The 25,256-nt window shown below is 31.4% G+C and overlaps 2 protein-coding genes and 1 long non-coding RNA gene across 6 annotated transcripts in view; 1 reads left to right on the plus strand and 2 right to left on the minus strand.

The window, feature by feature from the left end:
- The first annotated feature begins 505 nt into the window (after positions 1-505).
- LOC140441153 (uncharacterized) lies at positions 506-4,370 on the plus strand. Its single transcript, XR_011950966.1, has 3 exons — positions 506-756; positions 857-1,101; positions 1,161-4,370. It is a non-coding gene; the product is annotated as an uncharacterized lncRNA (long non-coding RNA).
- A 1,743-nt stretch (positions 4,371-6,113) lies between these two features.
- Positions 6,114-24,182, minus strand: LOC140441154 (uncharacterized). Of its 3 annotated transcripts, none has more exons than XM_072531620.1 (4): positions 24,045-24,182; positions 9,697-10,273; positions 6,865-7,509; positions 6,114-6,430 (listed from the first exon to the last, which is right to left on the minus strand). In XM_072531620.1, the coding sequence occupies exons 2-4, from the start codon at positions 10,184-10,186 to the stop codon at positions 6,141-6,143; spliced, it is 1,425 nt and encodes a 474-aa protein (XP_072387721.1). In that variant the 5' UTR covers positions 10,187-10,273; positions 24,045-24,182; the 3' UTR covers positions 6,114-6,140. The 3 variants fall into 3 exon arrangements, with proteins under 3 accessions (XP_072387721.1, XP_072387720.1, XP_072387722.1); XM_072531619.1 differs by lacking the exon at positions 24,045-24,182 and adding an exon at positions 11,607-11,741; XM_072531621.1 differs by lacking the exon at positions 24,045-24,182 and adding an exon at positions 11,567-11,705.
- The window catches only part of LOC140441155 (BSD domain-containing protein 1-like), a 28,038-nt gene continuing 17,529 nt past the window's right edge, over positions 14,748-25,256 (minus strand). Inside the window, exon 8 of one of the 2 annotated variants that reach the window (XM_072531625.1) lies at positions 14,748-24,470. In XM_072531625.1, the coding sequence (XP_072387726.1) occupies positions 24,169-24,470 (302 nt within the window). In that variant the 3' untranslated portion in view covers positions 14,748-24,168. Of the gene's footprint in view, positions 24,474-25,256 lie in introns of both variants that reach the window. The other variant, XM_072531624.1, reaches the window with a different exon arrangement.

Below are 25,256 nucleotides of genomic sequence, written 5' to 3' on the forward strand. Positions count from 1 at the left end.
ATCTGTATTAAAAACAAATGTTAAAATTGTTCTACGAATCAAGAGTACTCCAAAATTTTGCAAAAATATAATACATATTTCAGACCACCCCTAAAAGTCAGGCCACACGTAGTGCAAGAATGTGTATGACGTGTTGCGTTTGATCATATTATTGTAAGATGTTTGACAATATTTGAATTGTCAATATTTTTATTTTGTGATTAAATTATAAGCAGCAAATTTTCAAAAATACTCATAATACTAGTGAACAATAAATATTATTTTGTAAACAATAAATTATATTGTTTACAAAGCAATAAAGTTGATGACTCAGTTCACGAAAAATCGCAATAATGTTGTATTCAGGCAATAGTGCGAGCACTATCAGATCTTTACTTAATGTAAGATATTATCACAGTATAGACAACAACCAGTATTCCCACTCCGCTTTGGCGCGAAAGTTCGCGCATTTTACTCGCGCAGACAGCGACGCCATGTTTTCTGGACTCCGAAAAATTTGACGGCTCTCATTGGTCATTGGCCATTGTCATTTGTCATAGATAAATAATATAGAGGCCATTGTATTTGTTTACTTTTTGTGTATTTATAGATACAAATAAACTTTATACATTTTTTATTTCGCAATTACGTTGTATAAGTACAGTACGTCGATATGTACAAAAATAAAAACAAAAAGCCTTGCCACACTTGTGCAGCTACAAAGTGTTGTAATAATTCTAGGAAAAGTATTGTTTTCTTTCCAAAAGATGTTAATAGGTGAGTGTTAAATTAGGATTAAAATTGTGTATTACAGATGTTAAGATGTTATATTATTTATTAACGTTTCATCGTGTATTAAAAAAATGTTTGTATTTAGGCAAAAATTTGGTTAATGGCATGTGGACGAGAAGATTTATTGAATAAGGCAGAACGTTTACATAGAAGTCATCGTCTTTATGGTACTCATTTCGACAATAAGATGTTTCTGAATGATATGAGAAATCGATTACAACCTTCTGCAGTTCTCACAAACTTTCCTTTAACAGAGGGCTCATCAACTTTTGATCATACTTATTCTGCAGTAGTCCAAAACATGTCTTCCAAGATGTCCTATTAATGAAGGTAAATAAAATAAATAATTAAGATGTAACACATATGTAAGCTTTCTCTTTTTCTTTTAGAAGTAGTGAAAAGTTCAGCTATGGATTAGGAGAAAAATGTTAGTATTAAACATAAACCATTCACTATAACTGTACTTCAGGATATTACTATTACTCCTGGTAAAAACAACATATTCCATGGAGAACCTGAACATGTAACTACACTTCCAGTAACACCAAGTTCAACTCAAGTGTCACAACAATTATCAATAAATACTCCCCGAAAAAATGTATTATGAAGTACAGTTATACAATTAAGGAAGAAAAACCATTATTTAAAAAATAAACTTCAGAAGTTACAGTCTACAGAAAAGAAGTATATTGACAATTGAAAAATTGAAATTTTATAACCTATTTGTGTGGATATTTAATAAAAAAATGTTTAAGAATTCCATAGTTGTGAAATATGTGGCATATACTCAAAAAGTGTAACCAATTTGTGAGATACTATTGTATATTCATATTTAACGGATATGAAAATAGAACTGGTGAGACATATGGTAATCTAAAAATGCCTACTGGTGATTTTATTAACTTTATTAGTATACTTGACTGTCTCTTTCACAAGAATTTTGACATATTAGCTGTACAGCCGAATATTATTAAAACATATGTTTCTCTATTTAGTACAATAAATTTTAGCCACACTTGTGAACAATTTCCACTAAAATATTGTAGAACTTTATTTAGCTGTGTACGTTTGTACTATTCATTAAAATTCATGAAGAGAAATTTGAAACTGAAAAACATGAAAATATAACCAAAAGAAAAAATAATAAATTGATTATTTGGAAACATCAATAAAGCATTATTTACTTATTTATAACAATATAAAAAGTCAAAATACTCTTTTTTTATTACAGTGATCAGATAATATCGATTAATAATTAATATACCTATTTAGGGGTTTTCTTCACATTATCTTATGTTTTTAGTGAGATGTAACTAAAATACCTGATCATATTCCATAAAAATGTATTGAGTATTACTTCTAATTAATTATATTGACATTAATCAAGATCAAGTAAACAACAATGTAAAATATCATTCAAAATCACATTTGAACAAAAGCAATTGTTTATAGAATAATCCATACTCCTAAATTCCTTTAGCTAATTTCTTTTCATATTCCTTTGGCATATTAATTGCAAAGCCGAATATTATTAAAATAAAATATTGTATAACTTTATTTAGCTGTGTATGTTTATAATATTCATTACAATTCATGAAGAGAAATTTCAAGACTGAAAAACATGAAAATATAACCAAAAGAAAAAATAATAAATTGATTATTTGGAAACATCAATAAAACATTATTTACTTGTTTATAACAATATAATAAGTCAAAATACTCTTTTTTATTACAATGAACAGATAATATCAATCAATAATTAATATACCCATTTAGGGGTTTTCTTCACATTATCTTATGTTTTTAGTGAGATATAACTAAAATATCTGATCATATTCCATAAAAATGTATTAGAGTGTTTCTTCTAATTAATTAATAATTAATTATATTGACATTAATCAAGATCAAGTAAACAAAAATGTAAAATATCATTACATTTGAACAAAAGCAATTAATTATAGAATAATCCATACTCCTAAATTGCTTTAGCTTATTTCTTTTCATATTCCTTCCCGTTCACTTCTTCAGAATTTACATTTCCATATATCTCATCGCAGAACTAATTATGGTTCAAATATAGGTATGATCTGACTTCTCATACATGCAAATCAGTGCTCATAAGATATAATTTGTTTAACTTCTGAAATTTTAAACTACAAAATGATACTTTGTAAACTTAATGTGTACTTGTTTTATACATGTATATTTGATTTTTATCTGTAATTGTATTTATCTACAATGTATTTTTGTCTAATTTTGACAGTGGGTCTGTCACCTTTGTTATTATTAAATAAACAAATAAATGTAATATCTAATGCAACATGTAATAATAAATGAAGTTCATTTAAAAATTTATTTTTTATTTCCACAAATACATTCTTACCATTAACAGGATGACGCTACTTTTAGCACTTTGTACGATTCCGTTAGACGTCTAATGTACATCAACAAGGATTGTAAGAAAAAACTCAAAGAAAAATTGTGCTATGAAGTACAGTTATAAAATTATGGAAGGAAAACCATTATTTAAATAAAAAATTCAGAAAACATTCTGTACATTCTACAGAAAAGAAATGTGTCGATAATGTGACAATTGAAGACTACATGGCACTTACATCTAAATTTTGTCCTTCGTTAAATTTAGCTAATTTCATAAATGTTCAAATTTTACAGTCTAGAAAAAAGGCAAGAGGTAGAAGATTCAGTAATCAGTTTAAACAGGATGTCTCTTAATGTACTTCAAGGGGCCAAAAGTTTTACAAAAATGTTTTGTGTAGCAAATTTTGTTTACCCAGTCCTAATATATTATTTAAAAATAATATACCAGACAGCTACTCAAAAAGTGTAACTAATTTGTCGGCTAAAACTGTATATCAATATGTTAATGTATATAAAAATAGAACCGGTGACACATTTGGTAATCTAAAAATCCCTACTGGTGATTCTGCTGACTTTATAAGTAGGTATACTTGACATTCTCTTTCAAAAGAATTTTGACATATTAGCTGTAAAGCCGAATATTATTAAAACATGTTTCTCGACTTAGTACCATAACTTTTAGTCACCTTTTAAACAAAGTCCACTCAAATATTGTACAACTTTATTTAGCCGTGTACGTTTGTACTATTTATTAAAATTCAATAACAGAAATTTCCCTACTCAAAAATATGAAAACAAAACTAAAAGAAAAAATAATAAAATGATTATTTGGAAACATCAATAACACATTATTTAATCGTTTATATCGAAATAACAAGTCAAAATAGTCTATTACAATGAACAGGTAAGATCAATCACTAATCAATATACATATTTAGGAGTTTTGTTCACATCCTCTTGTGTTTTTAGTGAGATATAATTAAAATATATTAACTGATTTCAAACTCTGTATTTGAATTTTGAAATGAAACTTTGCATTTTATTCTACTTTATAACCATACAGCTTTAAAACTAGCATATTTATTAAAAACTGTTGCATAACTCTCCATTTGATTTTTTTTTGATAGTGTATAAGACAGTTCTGTAACAAATAGTTGTGAAACTTTAGAAAACAAAATCATAAATACAACGCAAAACAATTTTAGGTTTTTTTTTTTTAATTTCTCGAAGAATGAAAGAGTAGCAAGAAGAGTTTGGAATTGGTTGAAATTAAAATCAATTTTGTTAAATAAATCAAAGTCGGCTCTGTCGCGTCCATATGTGCAGGGCCAGTCCACGGTTTTCGTCCAGAAAATATGGCGTCAAGGTCACCGAATTTTGTCTAAAAAGATCAAAGGTACCGCGGTAGAGTGAGAATACTGGTTGTTATCTATACTGTGATATTATAATACACTCTAATTCAATTCCAGGTTATACAACAATTCAAAGAATTTCAATAAAGTTTTATTGTGATCCTTCCTAAAAATAATTTATGATAATTTCTAAACATAAAACTACAACAAATGTTCAAACAATACGCAATTTTGTACTAAGCAGTGTTCCACTCGATTGTTAAATTCTCGTCTAACATTAGCCAGAACGCGTGGCGTTATTTTTGCACACTCTTCAATAATTCGCATTTTTAATGCTTCAATTTCTGTAAATTTTTGGTCAGAATAGATTTTTGATTTTAGATGCCCTCAGATAAAATAATGGTTTGGAGCTAGATCTCCCGATCTCGGGGGCCACTTAATATTACAGTCAGGTCTAATCAAACAATTATTAAAGCTGTTTTTAAGGAATTCCTTAATCTAACAGTTATTGTGCACAGGGCATCCATCTATTTGAAACCAAATTTCTTCATCTAAAGCTAAAAATCTGTTCTTGTAGCAAGTCTAAAAACTTTTTTGAATTTAAATTTTCCTCATATAAAAATGGTTCAATAATAGTGTGTCTAAATATTCCTAACCAGACATTTATTTTTCGACGATACTGGGTATGGTTTTCAATATCCTCAGGCTTTCTTGTCGACCAAATCCTATAATTTTGAACAATTGGTTCATTATTTAATGTAAATGTACATTCATCACTAAATAAAATGTTTTTTTTTTAAATTGCCTGTCTGCATTAGCCCTCGCTAAAATTTCATAACAAAATTCCGCTCGTCGGTCAGTATCTCCTTCTCTTAGTTCTTGATGACATTGAAATTTATTCCTTTTCAAAAATTTTAAGACCGTGGAATTATGAATATTAAACTGGTCTGCAATGGTCCGAAAACTTATTCTAGGATTTTATACAACTGCTCTTAATACTTTAATTTCATTTTGATTTTCTAAATTTCTTGGTACCTCAGCAATATTGTTTGTACAGGTACAATTAGAAATTACGGTCACGGTATTTTCAAAATTTTGTAAAATCCTTTGAATTGTTGAATGACTTGGAATTGGTCTATTGGGATATCTTACGCTAAATAAAGAACTGACAATTCGCGCACTATTGCTTAAATAAAACATTTTCATTATTGCTACTTTCTCCTCAACTGAATACATTTTTAATCAACTTTATTGTTTTTTTACACAATAAAAATTTTGGCAATTCAAATATTGTCATATCAGAAACATCAATATGACCAAACGCAACATGTCATACTTATTCTTGCACTTCGTGTGACCTGTGTATTATATTCTTGCAAAATTTTGGAATACGTTTAATTCGTAGACCAATTTTAACATTTGTTTTCGATACAGATTCCAGTCCTCTACAAATAGTTTTTCTTGACTTTTGGTATAAAATAATTGGCGAAGCAGGAATTCAACAATTTAGAATTTCTCATTGAGTTTTCTATGGCCCGTTTGACGATTCACCACCCTATATATGTGCGTATGAGAATAACACTTTAGAGACATAAAAGCCGTAATCAATACTTTTTAAATACTTTATTGCAACCATAACTACGTACAATCTTGAGGTTTTAAATTGTGTGCTGTTACCATATGCGTTATGTACATATCTTTATTTACAGACCTAAATTGACATTCGACACAAGTGAACAAAAGATCCTTTTCCAGTCCGGGATGCTTGGTCTTCAGATGAGTTTTGTATGTACTGCTTTGAATGCAGGCGTATGAGCAGTAGCTGCACTTGTAAGGTTTTTGACCAGTATGTCGAAGGTTGTGCCTGCGCAATGAGTTGTGATCGGATGTTGTGTAGCTGCAAACATTACAGGAAAATGGCTTCTCACCTAAAGAAATCAATAAATTACATACAGTTTATAAAGTAGATATTTTAATAACTTAGGAAGCAAAATATCACAAGAGATGGAAATATATGAAAGATGAAACATTTTCAAGTAAGAATATAAAAAAAAAACATTTTTTTTGTATACCTCAAAACCTTTTTAACAATGAATAGAAAAAACTATGACCATAAATACAATAGTTTTTTTTTGTTTAGTATTTAAAAATGGACTTTTTTTCCAATTTAGAAAGTAAAAGTCTATTTAAAATACATGTAATTCATTCAGATTTCCGAATTTTGTTGAAATATTCTGGTATTGCTCTATTCTGTAAGTTCAAAGTGAAAATCGTAAAGTCAAATAAACTTATTTTAAAGTAAAATTGTGGCTTATTCCCAATTAAAATAGTAAATTATATATATTATTTTAATTAAATTTACCTGTATGTTGCCTAACATGCATTTTCAAGGAACTTCTTGAAGATCCCTTATATCCACAGAAATTGCATAAGAATGGTCTTAGTTTTTTGTGTACCACATCCTGATGTATTCTCAACTGTCTTTTATCAGAAAATTTCTTTGAACATTCACTACAAATATGTACTAACTTCTGGGTCTTTTCTTTATGAGTTAACTTATGGTTCCTAAGTTGCTTACTATTTTTAAAAGCCTTCTTACAAACATCACAGGAAAAATTTTTGGCATCGCCATGAATATACTTATGGACATTATTGAGTTTCGCTAAGCTATACGTTTTATAGTCGCATTTATCACAGGAATATAAACCTAAATCTAATTTATGAAGGCGCCACATGTGAGATATTAACGGTTTCCAAGTGGAAAACGGTTCTCCGCATTGGAAGCATGCAAATGCACCTTCACTGTGACATGATATATGGTAGTTCAATTTGGCACTGTCCGGAAATTTAATTTTGCAATTGGTGAAAGGGCATCTTGAACTTTCTGAAGGATCTAAATTCGCTACTGTTACCATCTCTGGTAACTGTACTATATTTTCGAAAAACGGTTTTGAATTGTTCAGCTCACTTGGAGTTTGGTGTTTGTCGGTAGATTCTGAAGTATCATCTAAAAAATAATATATCTCAAAAAATTATATTGAGTGAATATAACTGTTTATATAAGTAAACCAACAAGGCTTTGACAGTCGACTGATTGCCGAAATAAGTAATCTCCCACTTATTGATCAACAGCTGTGGGTGTAAGAGTCGATAAGTGTTAAGTCGATAAGGCAAGGAGAAACCACTGCCTTCAAGACTTATTACACCATGAAGCCTTTCAAGTTGTTCTCAAGAGAAATCCTCCAGAACCAGAGTACACTACAAATAATACATTTCTAAGAGTTTTGATAAAAAGATGAAGATAAGTACATAGAACAATGTACATTGCACGAAAAATCTATAAACCATTCAAGAAATTAATGCAAAGACCATCGATTGTACAAAAAATTCACAAGAATAATTTCATTAAAATTTTTGCAATGAAAGAAATTACCCAAGACAGTTTTTAGAAATGTGACCCACTCACATATTAATTTTTTTTTAAATTATTTACCATATTGATTCTTCAAATAAATAATTAAATATATAAATCGATATAATAAATAAATAAATAATTAAATATAGAGAATGCTTAAAAATAGATGGCCAAAGATGCGAATGACAATGAGTAAGCGAAAATAAAACAGAGCATACACATTTAATACATTTTATCTGAACTACATTTGAAACGGTCGACCAATAAAAAGTTCGACACATTAACACCATAAATTATAGCAACATTAAGTTCGACATGTAGAAAATATTGCTCAACTGCATCTTTCCTTTTGCGAGGCCAGCGCCAGCAGACCGAAAGTAACTTTTATTTTCATTTGTCAAGCTGAGCTTGGCTGCTTCCATCGAATGTCCCGTTTCACTCACAGTCCAGCCTACGCAGTTCACTGAGTAGGTTGTGAAGTCCGTAACATATGAAAATAAAATAATTTCGTAAATACATCAATAGTTCAGTTGCCAGAAAGTTGACCCCCAAAAATCCTACGAACAAGCTGAATTTTGCAGAGAATATTAATTTTGGGATCCCAAAAAAGATGCAAAAAAATTTATCACTTTTACCCCCGGTCTTCCCCCAAAAGCCCCCCTTGTAAGGGGGTAAAAACACAAGCGTAGAACGAATTCAGCATTGCAGACTGTTAATAAAATATTTAAAGATTAACAACTAAAGTTAAATGTGTTCAAGATGAAGGCTATGATAATAACAACTAAATACAAATACTTAAATATTGATATAAATACTATTAATCTTCAAATTGACAACGATAAAATAAAAATCATTACAACAATTAAGTACCTTGGTTTTCAATTGGATAATTTATTGTCTATTAATGACCATTTTAGTTACATATTAAAAAAGAATTCTAAAAAATTGTACTTTTTTTCAAGAATATCTAAAAATTTATCAACTTCAACTAAAATTACAGTTTTTAATGCAATTATTCAACATCACTTCGATTTTTGCTCATCAGTTATTTTTCTCTTCAATTTAAATCAATCAGCCCAGTTGCAAAAATTACAAAATCATGGAATGAGAATCATTCTTGGTGGAAGCAGATATACACCTATAGCAACAATGCTTAGCACGCTGCATTGGGTTTTAGTTCAACAAAGGGTCTTTTGCCTTATAATGGTGTTCATTTATAAAGTTTTAAATAATTTGGCCCTGCTTACTTTTGTGAGTTTATTACGTGGAATTGTGATATTCACAATTACCCTACTCGAGGAAATTGCAATTTACACATTGTGAAAACAAAAAGAACAGCTTCAAGAAACACTTTGTTGTTTAAGGGTTTTGATCTTTTTAATAAGCTTCCTCAAACAGTTAAAAGTTGTTCATCTGTACAAATGTTTAAAAGCACCAATAGTTAGGTAGTTGTTTTGTATTCATGTTTTATATTATATATTATTGTTTTATATTTTTAATAAGTGTAGGTACTATATTTTAAGTGTAATTGTTATTTTTGTATATTGTATTATGTATGAATTAATGTTATAAATTGATTACATTTATATGTATTAGGGCTTTCTCTATTTTTGAATAAATAAACTTCTACTTCACTGTGGAAAAAAACAATGGTGTCTTTTAAAATTAGTAACATCTTTACAAGAACGCATAGGCTAGAAATACAATTATATATATCCTAGCTAATTTTTTTCAAAAATACTTGTTTCTTTTAATACAATTTATATCTATGATACTAACCATTACCACATATTAATGTCATTTCCTCAACAGGTTTCACATGCAGCTTTTGTTTTTCTTTCTTTTTATTTTTATTAGAATAATAAACCACTGCCTGAATGATGGGAGTGATATCTGAGTTTCCTACTCCATGGTCATGGATGAGGTGGGATCTTAGAGACATTCTGTGGAAAAATATATTAGAACACGCAGGACATTTTAATTCTTGCAGTTTAACTACAGACTTGTTTTTGTGGGCGTTTTCTAAATGTTCATTAATTTTTGTATCGTTTGTACACAAAAACGGACACAAGTTGCACACAAAATATAACATGTCTTCATAGTTGTCTTTCTTTTTTGGTTTCAGATCTCTCAACTTAATACTCGGTTTTAGTCTGTCTTGTTTTGTCTCACCATTTTCTTTTAAAATTATATAATTGTTAGGAATTGAGAATGGGTTCTCTACTACAGGTAGTTTAAAATCGGCTGTTGGCAGAATTATTAAGTCCATGTTTTGAGAGCCATTTTCCCCACCTGCTGGATCCAAATTTTGAAGAATTGAAGATACTTGAGAACTGCCAATGACTGGAAGACATTCCTGCAAATTAAATTAAAATTAGAATGAACAAACAAAATGATTATGATAAATTGAATATAATACAAATTATGATAAATTATTAAAATACAAACATATCCTATATCAACATTTATAAATTCTTACAAATTTATAACATGTATGGCGGATACCACATAGATACTCTTTTACGATCCCCAGTAAAGTAAAGATCTACTTCAGGGATCAGGGCTTTTTGCAGAATTACTAACCATTTAAGTCTATAACTTTAGACACTACTTCTTATATTCTTGTGAATTGGGCAGACAAGTGCAGTGTTCCATTGGTCTGGAATATTTTAGTTTTCCCATATTTTTATCGATCTATCCTTTGCTGCAGTATATCTCCTCCCACTTTTCATATTTCTGGTGCTCCGTCCTCTCCTGCATTTCTCTCTCGTTTGTTTTTCTGTTTTTCCAATGCTAAACTCAGCCGTTTGTATCATGGTTGTGCGTTTTAGTTCCCATTCCAAATCTAAGCTCCTATCATGATTCTTTCCAATTTCTTGTTTATTTCTTCCTCTATTCTTTTTATTACCTCTTTGTCTTGGAGATGCTTTACTTGGCATTTTCCACTGTTTTCCTTTTCTTCTTTGTTTGGAAATTCCTCGCTTAAGACTATTGTCAATATATGGTCACTGGTGGCATCTGCTCCTCTGCAGCTTCTGCAATCAGTCATGGATCTATTGTGTTTTCTTTCAATGAGAACATGATCTCTTTGATTTCTCGTTTTCCCATCAGAAGAGATCCAGGTTATTTGGTGTACACCTTTATGATCAAATTGTACTTGGAGTCTTAAGGTTATGTTCCATTGAAAATTCTATTAGTTTTTTTCTATTGGCATTCCTTTCTGTAACCCTGTAATCGTGACGTGAAAAGCCAGAGTTTTCATCAGACTTCCTCTTATATTCTTAAATGTGCAAATCATATTAACACTCCCAAATACAAACGAATTCCCAGCAGTCTAAAAACTTACCACGAAAAAATAACAGAAGCCATCATCAACAACTCCTTCCTTTCTTCTGTCATAAAACATACACTAATATACATTTCACTATATTTTATATCATATAATATGTATTTAAAATAAGTAAAACACTCAATATGACCAGAAAATAATTTAAAACTTTTTAAAAGATTGGTACATACTTATTTAGACTGTACAAACTCCCGCATTAATCTGATATTTTAAATGCAGTAATTGGGTTTAAAAATATATATAACAGAGATATAAAAATGAAAGCTATAACAGAAGAATATAGGGAACTATTTCATTTACCTATAATTATATAACTAATTCTACAACAAACAGCGCCTACCTCTTGTGGTAGAAGTTCTACATTTTGGGTCCAAATAGGATCCCCAGAATTAATACCTTCAGTCTTCATAATAAGTTATTTTTTAGTTTTAGAGATTACTTCACTTCCACAATAAATAAAAATATAACCTAAAAATATAAAATGTGAAGTGACATTTGTCACTTTCCTATATTCGAATTATGCAACTAATTTTACGTTCGACATACTTTCTAGAATTCTTATAATCTGAACGTATTTGTAAACTTGATAAACGAACGTCGATATTATTTCTAGATTCTTACTTTTGCAGGTAGATATCCTTAGGTTTCTCTCGTCGCTTTTCCTTCATTCATTCTGTAGTCCTTTTAATAATAGTAATACATTCTTATAGTCTATACCTACTTGCTACATACATACTATGCTAAAACTTAAAACTAAAATTTTGCAAGAACTAATAAATCAGATAATAAGCTTAGCAAATGAACAAGGTTTTCGTACTGAAAGATCATGTACAGATGCAATATTCGTCATAAAGCAAATTACCGAGAAGTCACTGAGTATAATACTTTAAAGACGAACTTTTCTCAAAAAATTACTGTATTCAGTAGGTAGATCCTAAATTCATAAACACCTTCTTATTGTACTTTAATAAACATTTTCCTCTTAAAATCACAAACAAAAACCCTAGGTTTACATTTCGAACACCTGAACTAAGAGCTGCCAAAGATGAAATGATTAATTGTTAGCGCTTGTCATCTCAGTCGTTAGAATTCAAACAACTTTCTAAGAATTCTCAGCAAATGTATGTTACTACAAAACAGGAAAAAATAAACACTATGAGCATCGATTTATCATCATCATTTTGGCTTTACAACCCTGTGTGGGTCCTAGCCTCCCCAAGAATTTTTCTCCAGTCGTCCCTATCCATCGCCTTCCTCCGCCAAGCACGTATTTCCATATTTCTCATGTCTTCATCGATGTTATCTAGGAATCTTGTTCTGGGTCTTCCTCTTCTTCGTTGATCAATAGGTCTATCAAGGAGCGTTTTTCTAGCTGGGTCGGTTTGCTCCATCCGCATTACATGGCCTACCCACCTCAGACGTCCTATCTTTATGTGTTTTACGATATCTGGTTCCTGGTATATCCTATAGAGTTCCAAGTTGTATCGTCTTCTCTAGACACCATTTTCATTTACCGTTCCATAGATGCGCCTTAGTATTTTTCTTTCGAAACATCATAACATGTTTTCATTGCTTTTTGTTAAAGTCCAGGTTTCTGAACCATATGTTAGGACTGGGCGTATTATTGTTTTGTAGAGTTATGAGCATCGATTAGCCAATTCAAAAAATAAAACTTCTTGGCAAAAATAAACCTACACAACATAAAAAACGGATATTCTTATAGAACGGACAAACAAAAGACAATAAGCCATATTTTACGGATATTCTTATAGGTGCAAATTCATTTAATCTTCATTTTGTTTTCCTCATATTTATAAACCTCTTCGCATATAATAAATTTCTCGCTTCAAACTGGAAACTTTCCTACCAATCTGAAATTTGCGATTATTAAACCCTGCCTAAAAAGGGCGATGATATCGATTCTTTTGATACACCAATTAGTCTACTTAGCTAGTTTTCAAAATTTTTTGAATTGGTTATCCATGAGCAGCTGTTTAAATCTTTCCTTAATGAAGAATTATTCAGCCATATCTAGCACGTACACCGAGACAGCTTTATTTGAATTAACTAATGATATTTATAATTGTTTGGATGCTGGGAAAGTCTCATGTGGGATTTTATCTGGATTTAAGCAGGGCCTTAAACTGCGTTGATTTTGATGTTTTATTTGTGAAACTCAAATACTATGGGGTTATGAGGCGTGTAATTAAATTGGTTAATGAGTTATATTACTAGACGTTCACATCCACTAAAACTTAAAAACAAAATTGGCAATCAGAACCACTGGCGGTGTCTAGGGGTGTTCCACAGGGTAGTCTTCTGGGACCACTGATATTTATTATATACCTAAATGATTTGGCCACTGTTGCTAAAACTCAAGAATTAATGATTAATTACGCAAATTATAGTACGCTGATCTGTTGCCAAGAGTAGAGGAGATATTGCAGCCCTTCAAAGTGGGCTTTTTACAAAACTAAATTTCAAAAATGTTTATAACCTTTGCTTAAACACAGCAAGCTTTAAGTTGGAGCAAACACAGAGGTATTTATCAGGTAAATAGACTACTATTGGTACAAAACCACCTACCATATGGTACCATATGGTTTTGTTCAATATACCAAATATTATTAACTTCTTAGATGACATTATGGTTACATGTCCTAATAGAGAAGAGCATCTAAGAAATTTAGAAGATATCTTTAATAGACTTGATAATACAGGCTTTAAATTAAATTTAGATAATTCCCTTTGTTTTCCATCCTGAAATAAGGTATATGGGCCATATTATCGATAAGGAAGGGTTATATAAAGATCCAGAAAAAACTTAAAGCGACTATTGAGTGCCCCAGGCCTCAAAATATCTCGCAAGTTAGAGCATATGTTGGGATGATCAATTATTATGGCCGTTTTGTGGCCAATTTATCATCAGTACTGGAGCCATTATATAAGTTATTAAGAAGATATGTACGTTTTAGTTGAACTTCAGAGTGTGAGAATGCATTTTTGAAGGCAAAGTTCTCCAGAAAAGGCCGTGCACGCTATAAGTCGGAGATGGAATTAAAATTTGTTTTTTGATGCTTCCAGGTTTGACTTGCATGTCACCTAATGACAGGCGCTGTCATTAGGTGACATGCATGTGTACTCGGATGGTTCAGAGAGGCCAATCAGTTTTGTTTCAAAGATTTTTAAGCAAACATGAGGCTAAGTATTCTGTTGTACAACAAGAGGCTTTAGCAATATATTGCTACAAAATTTTTATCAACATAAGCATTTCTTCTTTATGTTCTGATCATAAACCGCTGATGGCCATATTGGGAGAAACATTCGGTGGCTTTAAACATTCTAGGATCTTGTACAACTAGGGTTTTGAGAATCATTCGGTGCCAAATACTGCTTTCTTCGAACCAATTAACTATTAACTATTAATTAATGTTTAGTAAAAAAAGTAAGGTAGAGAGGGATCTTTAAACAAAAAGTAAAATATTTAGCAATATTATATTTTTCATCAAACATTTTATAAAATATAGTATCATACATAATAGGACTAGGTACACAATTTTTAAAAAAACAAAAATTCAGTACCGAGTTACCAAAATAAATACAAAATAAAACATTAACAAGTAAACTAAGTATCAATTATTTATCTCACAAAGTAAAGTAAATATTAAACTCGGAAATATTTGCGGATAAGTATAAAATATATTAATTTATAGATAGGGCCCTTAAATGTAATCGAGAGCTTAGGTCGAACAACATGTACCCGAGTGCCTTAAGATATTGGAAACTAGTTATATATCTTATAGTATAAGTTATTTACAGGTATACTAGTATCTTTAGACGAACAACTACCAGAAAAAACTGCAAAAAGTTTTGTAATTTATAGGTGAAAACCAGTGAACTAGTTTTATGATTTCATAATAATTATCAGAACTCACGGTGAATCAACTTTAATTCCTCTTAAAATTGATCTAGAAGAGTAAACGTGCAGAAAACACGACCTGAAAAGGCTAAAATGACTATAGAACAAATTGTGTTTAAATTCATACATTTCTATTTATTTGACGAGAAAAAGTAAATTTTATGTCTGGCATAGTTCTTTAATTTTGTATGTATGTATATTATTTTAATAATAAACTTAAAATTTTGCAAATTACTCTTATTTAATTTACCTAAAAACGTTCCAGTGTTATCATGTTACATCGTGTACAGGTTTTAGAAAAATCGAAATCTGATTTTTACCATAGAAGTTTATCCATATAGCCATCATCACTAGTGATATAACGAATATCATTTTTTGAACATTCACTAATGCGAATATCTGTTGCAGATATTCACGAATGCGATTATTCAGTTTTTTTTTATTTAGCGCCAATTGTGTATAGCTTTGCGGCAGTCTCGACACTCTTCGCCAGAGGTGTATTCCGTTTGCATCTTGTTCCGAAAATTGCCGAATTGATCCGACCGAAGTGTCATCCCGCACGTAAACAAAAACAAATGAATTTTGAGGTTAGAATGTGATTAGTGATTTATTAACAGGAATAAATCAAATTCTATTTAAATATGGACTTATTGTACACTTTGTGATGCTGAATCAGCTAAAATGCAAACTGTGTAACAAAGAATATTTAAGAAACAGAACTACAACGAGTATGAGAAATCATTTGTAGGTACTGTATAAAATCGAGATATACGAATTAGAAAAGCGCGAAAAACGAAATCACGTTGCATCTAAATCACTTGAACTGGCATCATCTTCCCATGAAAGTACTAAATCCGTTATGAAACAGATATGGTTTGAAGAATGTGTCAATAAAACGTAACAGTTGGATAATAAATACTTGAAGTCATTGGCAGTTGAAAATTCAATAAGGAAATGGTTGCTTTGAAGGACTTGCCATTTAGTTTCGTGGAAAGTGTTTGATTCATAAGAGTTATCAAGCATCGGTGTCCATCTTATAGTATATAAGTCTCGTCAGTATTTTATTTTATTTATCTGCGATAAATCATATGGCAAAGTAAGTCAGAAAATACTCGAAGTATATAAAAATTGTCATTTACTGCTGACATTTGTTCTTGGAGTTTTACTGCTGAGTTTAACTTGCCATGGTATCACAAAAGAATATGAAAGGAAAATGATAGCGTTGAAAGCGAAAGTGTTAAATGAGAGCCGTCACACCAGAGAAAATATTGCTTGTACACTTAAAGACATTTGGGGATGAGGGATATCTTCCGATATCATTACGAGTTATACTGGCGTCAAACAGCGACAGCTCGCATAAACAGAAAATCAACAGAAATATGTAAAATACAAAGAGGTGTCAGACAGGCTTGTATACTATCCCCACTGTTATTTAATTTATATTCAGATATAATATTTAAAGAAGCACTGCATAATTTGGAATGGGGCGTGAAAGTTAATGGAATTCTGATAAATACAATCAGATATGCAGACGATACAGTTATTTTAAGTGATGACATGAATGGATTACAATGCCTTTTAAATGCCATTGATACAGTGGGAAGAGAGTGCCCTAAACATAAATTGTTCAAAAACAAAACACATGGTGTTTAGCCGTTTAGCACATCAAGATGCACGATTATATGTTGATGGTCATAAAATTCAAAGAGTGTCCAGTTTTAATTATCTGGGTTGCCATATTACTGAACAACTAGATCCAGAACAAGAGATAAAACGTAGAATCGAGATAGCCCGCACGACATTTTTAAAAATGAAGTCATTCTTCTGTAATGATAACTTGCAACTTCAACTTCGAAAGCGCATGGTTAAATGCTACATTTGGTCAGTCCTCTTATACGGTGTCGAAGCATGGACATTAAAAATATCCACCATTAATCGTCTGGAAGCCTTTGAAATGTGGCTGCACAGACGTATACTAAAAATTCCATGGACGGCTATGCTGACAAATGTGGCAGTCCTTGAGAGAGCAAATGCTGCTCGCGAGCTGCTTGATAACGTCAAATGTAGAAAGATGACCTATTTTGGACACGTAGTAAGCGGAGACCGATATAATATTCTTCAACTTATTATGATGGGTAAAATCGAAGGACGCAGAGGAATTGGTAGAAAGCAGGCCTCTTGGTTGAAGAATATCAGGGAGTGGACAGGAATGAGGAAAGCTGAGCAACTCTTTAGAATAGCTCAAGACAGAGACAGTTTCGCCATGTTAATCGCCAACGTCAAGGGGACTTGATAGGGCACGTTAAGAAGATTAGTTTTTGTGTCGTCACAAGGTATAAGATTAATAAAAAATACATAATTAGTAAAGATAAACGAAGCTTTCAACATCGTAGATAAACTATAGATATTGTATGTATAGTCAGTCAACTTAGTGAGAAAGCATTGGAATAATAGAAATCTGCTTATATGTGCTTTGTAGATCTGACTGAAGCCTTCCAATGCGTTAGATTAGATGTATTACAATTCACTCATTCATTAAAAACGGGAAATCATCAGGACCTGGTAAAATTTTAAAGCTATGAGAGACACACCAAATCACAGCTTTTAATAAGCTATTTAACAACTTATAAGAGACTGGTCACTTACCAAAAGACTGGCTACTATCAATATTCATTCCACTTAGGAATAAGCTGCACAGATTATGACTGATTGGACGAATCAGCTTAGAAAGGTTGAGGCTTAACTCGGGCCGTATCACCAATGACGATGATTATGGAAAAATGTTTGTATTGGAGATAGTAGCACTTTAACCAAGCGAATTTTTCCTTTGCACATCAAAAATTTCGTGGAAGATGTTTTGGCAGATCGGAATTCCTGACCAGAGATGGTATATTCGAATAGCGGGCTTGAAAATCGGCATGTGTGCCTATCTGTCGAGAACTTCTAAGATAAGTAAATAGTTTGTAAGATTTTTAGACAAAAACTCTATGTTAGTCAGTATTGGTTAGTAAAAATAAATTTATGTACAAAAATCAATTTAAAAACTTCGTTAAGTTGAATAATACGATAGCCGGCTTGGTATTTAAGGTCTTCAGACATTTACAACGATTAGTATAAACGGTACCAATAGAAAATGATATAAAAACATTGAATGCTATGACCAACTATCTATCAATTTAATTGATATATAAAAATACATTATGTAAACCGAATCAATAAATTAAAGCCGCTTAAATATTAAAGATTGTGATGAATTATATTGATATTGTATACTAGTCCAGTCCGGATCTGTCTAAAAGTACACGATTTTGACATTTTTAAAGTAAAGGAAAAATAATATTAATATGCATCTCAAAATTATAAATGCGTGAAAAATTACAAAGTTTTATTGTTAAATTTTACTTTGAAGAGAGAGTTAGTTAGAAACATTAAAATTAACTGCAAAATTCACCAATAATTGACGAACTAGTAATTTTTTTTTCAACATTTTTGAAGACTTTAGTTTATACATGTAACTTTCATATCCAGTAAAGAAAACGTTTTGATATGTTAAAATACCACATTAGGAGCCAATAGAACAATAATGTGTTAATTATTTAGTTACATTTTTTTTTCATTTTCCAAGTTCGGAAAAATTACTGCAAGTAAGTTGCTCATATTTATGTATATAATAAAGTATTCCAGCTTTAAAGATTTTTTCCAGAACGGATAATTCATACGACCAAAGAATTTTTTTTAAATGTTATTTTTTTATACTGTATCAATGTGATTGAAGTTATTGTTTGTCAAAAATATTTCATATCCGTAGATGGTTCCAAAAATATAGAGACAACTCTAAAAAATTGAAGAAGTATACAGAAAGGCCGTCCATATAAGACACATTAGGTCATTCCGGAAAAAGTTGAGTCATTACTGGCTCAGTACAAGGAAACGTTTTCACATAGGTTTCAGATATTCTTGAATTAATATATGCAGCAGTTATGACAACTTCTCAAAAGTTACTCAAACATTTTACCGTGATTTATATTCCTCAAACAAGAACCCAGATAACACTGCAAAGGAAGATCTAAAGAGAAAGATAACGAATGTCAACTCAGAAATACTCCCTAACATAGAATCCTTCGAAATAAAACAAACTATGGCACAACTAAAGAACAATAAGGCTTCATGCCCAGATGGAATACTTGTAGAAATGTTGAAGGAGGGGAGTGAAATTATTCTCGAAGAATTGAAAAATGTTTTCAATGAATGTCTTCACAGAGAAGTCCCAGATGATTGGAATGAAAGTTTGACAATACTTAACTTCAAAAAAGGAAACAGGGGAGATCTGAAGAACTATAGGCCAATCTCCCTACTGCCCCAAATGTACAAACTGTTTATGAGAGTAATAACTAACAGGTTGACGTCGAAGCTCGATAGCTATCAACCGGTAGAGCAGACAGGATCCCGAAAGGGTTACAGTACAGCGGATCATCTTCTTACAGTCAGAACGCTAATAGAGAAAGCCAATGAATATCACTTAAACTTATACATTGGCTTCGTTGATTATGAAAAGGCATTCGACTCCTTAAAACTTTGGACAATAGAGAGAGCTATGAACAACTGCAGGATAGACTCCCGATACAGAATGCTCATACATAATATTTAGAAGGAAGCTGCAATGAAAATACAAATAGATACGAAAACCAAAGCTATACCAATCAACAGAGGAGATCGCTATGGAGATGATAACTCACCAAAGCTATTCACACTTGGACTGGAAGACGTGTTCAAAGACATTAACTGTGCAGATAAAGAAATAAATGTTAATGGAAGAAAACTGAGTCATTTGAGATACGCTGATGAGATTGTAATATTCGCTACAAGTTTCGAAAAACTATAGACCATGATGACGCAACTATTTCAAGCTTCGGAAAAAGTAGGTCTTAAGATGAACTTGGAAAAAACAAAAATAATGACAAATACACCGAACAATAGAGAAATAACGTTGAACGACATAAATTTAGAAACAGTAAGCGAGTATATCTACCTGGAACAGATTATGAAAGTTAACAAAGAAAATCAAACTGACGAAATTACCAGAAGAATAAGGTTACCGTGGTCAGGAATTGGAAAACTGAGTTGGGTTTTGAAAAGCACTAAAATAGAACAATATCTGAAAACAAGAATTTACGATCAGTGTATCCTCCCTATACTCACGTATGATTCACAGACGTGCACACTCACCAAGTCTAATATGGATAAAATAGTAAAGGCACAAAGAGCAATGGAAAGATCAATACTCGGGGTAAGACTTATAGACAAAAAACAAACAAATGGATTAGAAGCAAAACCAAAGTAAAAGACGCAGGAGAACATGCTGCCAAATTAAAATGGAGCCTCGCAGGACGCAATGCCCGACTAAAGGATAAAATATGGAACCACGAAATACAAAAATGGAGGCCATGGTTAGGAAAGAGAAGCAGAGGAAGACCACAAATAAGATGGGCTGATGACATTAAGACAATCGGAGGACACAACTAGAAGCAAGTGGTGCAAAATAGAAAACACTGGATTGATTTGGGGGAGGCCTATGTCCAAAGTTGGATTACTTAAGGCTGAAGAAGAAGAAAAAAAAAAATGACAACTTCACCGTCCAATTAAAAGATTGATCTAAGTCTTTAAGTTATCAACATCTGCATTCACTGAAAAAATTAAATCTACTTAAAGCGCAAACCTTCTGTAATTGAAATAAAAAAAAGAGAAAATTATAACACTGAATCTGTGGCATTGGACTGTAATAAAAATTTGCTAATCCCAAATACAGAGACTAATAATAAAATATCAGTTTTTGTTATATATATATTCAAAAATGTACCGTCTGCGACACAATGATGTCATATGAAGGGGTTAGAAGTAAAACCGCCTAAGTCCAATTTTCACCAAAACGACTTTAGTGATGTTTCACGTTCTGAATATCTTATATTGTTTGGTAGTAAAATCGATTACGCTCTAACCCTACTTTATCGCCATCTTTTGATGAATAGAAAAAACAACCAAAATGAAATTCACCAACCGTTAAGAGCAGAAATCGCCTTAGCGCACCTAGGCTGTTTTACTTCCAAACAAGTGACTGGAAATAAATATATTTTTATTACTTATGTTGTTTGGGTTTCACTCAACGGTTTGGATTTGTTTATGGTGTGAAGGTTATACTTCTTTATTGGATTAATAGCAGTGTTTTAAGTAATACTATTGTTGGCAGAAATTATATATTTTCTCATTATAATATTTCGATCATGTCTTTTGAGTTAGGTAAGTTATAATGATTTTTGGAAAAAAAATAAAATAAGAATCTATTAGTTAAATAATTTTAATTTTATATTATTTTTAGAGTCAGATAGTGATCCATACGCTACAGATGGAGAATCTGATTTTATTCCGAGTGAATATGAAGAAGATAACGACAGCGATAATTCCATAATATCTGCCGAGGAAGCAACTACAAGCACAAATGTGGAGTATAATATTTGATTAGTAAAAGTGTGTGTTTTAGCTTGTTAGTTTTAATTTAAGCGTGATGTCCCTAGCAAAAATTATTTTATTATGTAAATATTAAACTTGTAGATACCGGTAAATTTAGTTATATACTTTTAGAAATTTCGAAGTTAAGTTCAACTTAAGGGGTTAACATATTTCCTCTTTTCAATAACTCCTAGAACTACCCGAAAAAGGAAGCGTAACATACATGCATGGAAGAGGAATAAAATCACAAATAAGAGGTTCGCTGGAAGGGAATATGAAAGCAGAGAAAAATGAAGAGAACGAAATGTGTTCAGGCGTATGTGCATACGTGTAGGTACCAATGTGGAATATTTAACGAGGTTGAAAGACAACGACTCTTCTCTAAGTTGTACAGTTTAGCTACCTGCAAATAGCTATTTTAGCTTCATACATCAGAAAAACTGAAGTTAAAAAAAACTGGCTAATAGCAAAAAGGATTACAGTACAGAAATTAAACTTCTTGATCGCTCTGTATGCAGAGTTTTTCCTAAAAACTTTTGATATCAGCGATAGTCGCTTTAAGGTTATGTGTAAAAAAGTTGACAACGACAATTTTGTGGAGCCTGATAAATATGTCCCAACCAACAAAGTATCAGAGAACGCAAGAAAAAGAGTACTTGAACATATCAGATGATTTTTACGTTATAGGAGTCATTACTCTTATAATCAATATCCAAATACGAAATACCTTTCATCCACTCTACAAAGATAATAATTGCACTGATAACGATGAACCCCCAGTTGAGGAATTATATCACCGTCATATTTTCAATAAAATTTAAAATTTCACCATCCTCACTCATAAACTTGTAATAAATGCGATCGATTGGTAAACTTAATCTCATCATCAACTGAAGACGAAAAAAAGAAGTACGATACAAGTTAAGTATAAAAAATGGGAAAATTTTCAACAGCTGCTAGAGTTCATACACCCCATTTACCATCAATTTTATAATGATTTGCCGCATGATTCAAAGCAGCAGAAAAGCAAGGAAAAAAGGAAGCACTGCTGTTAAGTCTTCCAAAGAAGATGCCAACGACGAACAAGACGACTACATAGATTTTTTTCTCAGATTATGAGTAACTCTAGTGTTCTAAAAGAGTAACATTTTCGTTTTTTTTTTAAGAAAAAATAAATATTAATTGAAAATTAAGCTTTTGTTTAGTTCTTTTTGTGTACTATAAAGCCATTTTTGCTTAAAGGTAAAACAACCCAAGTGCATTTTTTTGTGGAAAGAGGCAAAAAAAATTTTAAAAATTTCTCACCAGAAGTATCTTTAAAATTTTATACTTATTTTGAATTGTTTAGTACTTTAAAATTTTTAATTTTGAACATCCAGAATTTTTAAAGGAGCAAAAACTTTGATGCTTTATTTCTCAAAATGTGTATTATGCTACTTAGGCGGTTTTGCTTCTGACCCCTTCATATAGTACTATCGTCAAAAAGCGTCCAATGCAGGTTATATGATTATGTGGAACATCATCTACTAGGAGTACGCCATCTCACAATTTTCACTGACTCGTGCTATGGTTAACATAAAAACTGGACTGTCTTCAGGTTCATGCACTATCTTGTACATATAAAAAACATTTGACACAGTATTTATGGTTTTTCCCAAGAGAGATCGCCTTGGGTTGAATGTGACATAGGCATGGTGAATCGGAAACCCAAGACATACATTACAAAAGATTGGTTTGAAGTCCACAAATCAGCAAGATATAAACTGTCTCTTCGAGGAGGAACGAGTAAATAAATACTTTTGTTTGAAACCATTTTACCTCTAGAAAGCTTCAATGATGACTAGACTTATAAAAGAGATGAAATTCTATGCGAAAAGTGACCGACACATCTCAATCAGTCAATCATTTAATAGTCAATGCACAGGAAGCTGAAGCAAATCTTCGTCCCGATGAATATCATTTTGCTTCTCCCACATATTTGATAAAACTACCGCATACAGAAGGGTGTTGTACTGTATTTTGGTAAATTGCGAATAAAACATTTTTTTCTGATTTTATTGATTTGTATATACACTTACCAAAATTCCAACAGTAATACCTATATTTTTTAGATTTTTGTATAATTTCCGCAGTTATGAAAGACCTAGTTAACAAATTATTGTGGTTGCAGGTAAAAACTGAAGAAAAATATAAAAAAAAGTATTTATTTACAATTTTTATGAGATGTACCTCGATATTATTGTTCCCCGACTCAATTAAATACACTTTCCAGCAAAAATCTAGTTATCATGTAAAAATATTCACCTCAAAACAGATCCCGTCTGAACTATACCAGCAGTACAAGTTAACAACTACCTTTCATCACCTAGTACGTTATAGCACGTAGTTATCAATAGGGAAAATAGTACTGTGACAAACATTCACATTCAGCTACATGTTGAAGTTTCCAAAGTCAAGTATAATATTAGTTACTCTAAAGTTACTTTTCTGTATCACTGATTTTTTCCCAATCCAAATCTAGGCTGCTGTTGCTACTTGGGGTGCTGGTTATACTTGCGCTTAAATCGTTTTCCTTTGGGGTAGCGGCCTGTGTGTTTTGGGTTTCTGTAGTCGGCTTTTGTTTGGATCCTTTGTTTTTCCTCTTAGGGGATTCCTGTTTAAAAACGACCGTTTCTCCTATTGGTTGTTGCGAAGACATTTGACTAACCTTTTTCTCGTTTTCATACTGTTCCAAAAGTTCTATCTGTTGCTCTTCTGTAAGTTCTATGTCTGCGGCAAAATCTTCTGAAATCAAAATTTAATTATTACAAAAAATGAGCCTTGCTAGAAGCTACAACACGATGTTAAGAATACCTTTATACCGACATCAGCATGCAAAAAACATGGTTGACAAGGAAAGTAAGACTTCATCCTCTCACTGTATATATATATATATATATATATATATATATATATATATATATATATATATATACAGTAGACTTCCTCTATAACGAGAACTGAAATGGCATACTAATTAATTATAAGCGGATCTCGTTATATCCAACAACAATAATACTGTGCATACATATGAATATGTAGTTTTCTAAAACATTAACTTTCTATAGTGAAGCCATTCGGAGCAATATAAGATGCTAATAAATATTGTTTGAATGGCGTTTTTGAAAAAAAGTTGTTTACTTTTATTGTCAATGAAATACATTAAAACAAAAAAGAGTTGTTTACGTTTATTGTCAATGATATATTGACTGCTTTAAATTGTCCAGTATTCTATCTATCATATTTTCTAAAGATGTGAAACAGTTTTATGCTTATTGCGTTTTTTCTTTGGATAAAGTTTCTGACAACCTTTAAAACACTTTCCACATCTTGTCTATTAGGACCTATATTATTAGGTGTGAATGGTCAACCCCCTACAATGACACTTGTGAATCATTGTCTATTAGGACCTATACTATTAGGTGTAAATGGTCAACCCCCTACAATGACACTTGTGAATCATAAATTGTAAATTTCCGACTAAGAATCATAAATTGTAAGAAGTTTATTGCGGACGGCAGTTAAAAC

Source organism: Diabrotica undecimpunctata, chromosome 5, assembly GCF_040954645.1.
Source record: "Diabrotica undecimpunctata isolate CICGRU chromosome 5, icDiaUnde3, whole genome shotgun sequence".
Taxonomy (NCBI): domain Eukaryota; kingdom Metazoa; phylum Arthropoda; class Insecta; order Coleoptera; family Chrysomelidae; genus Diabrotica; species Diabrotica undecimpunctata.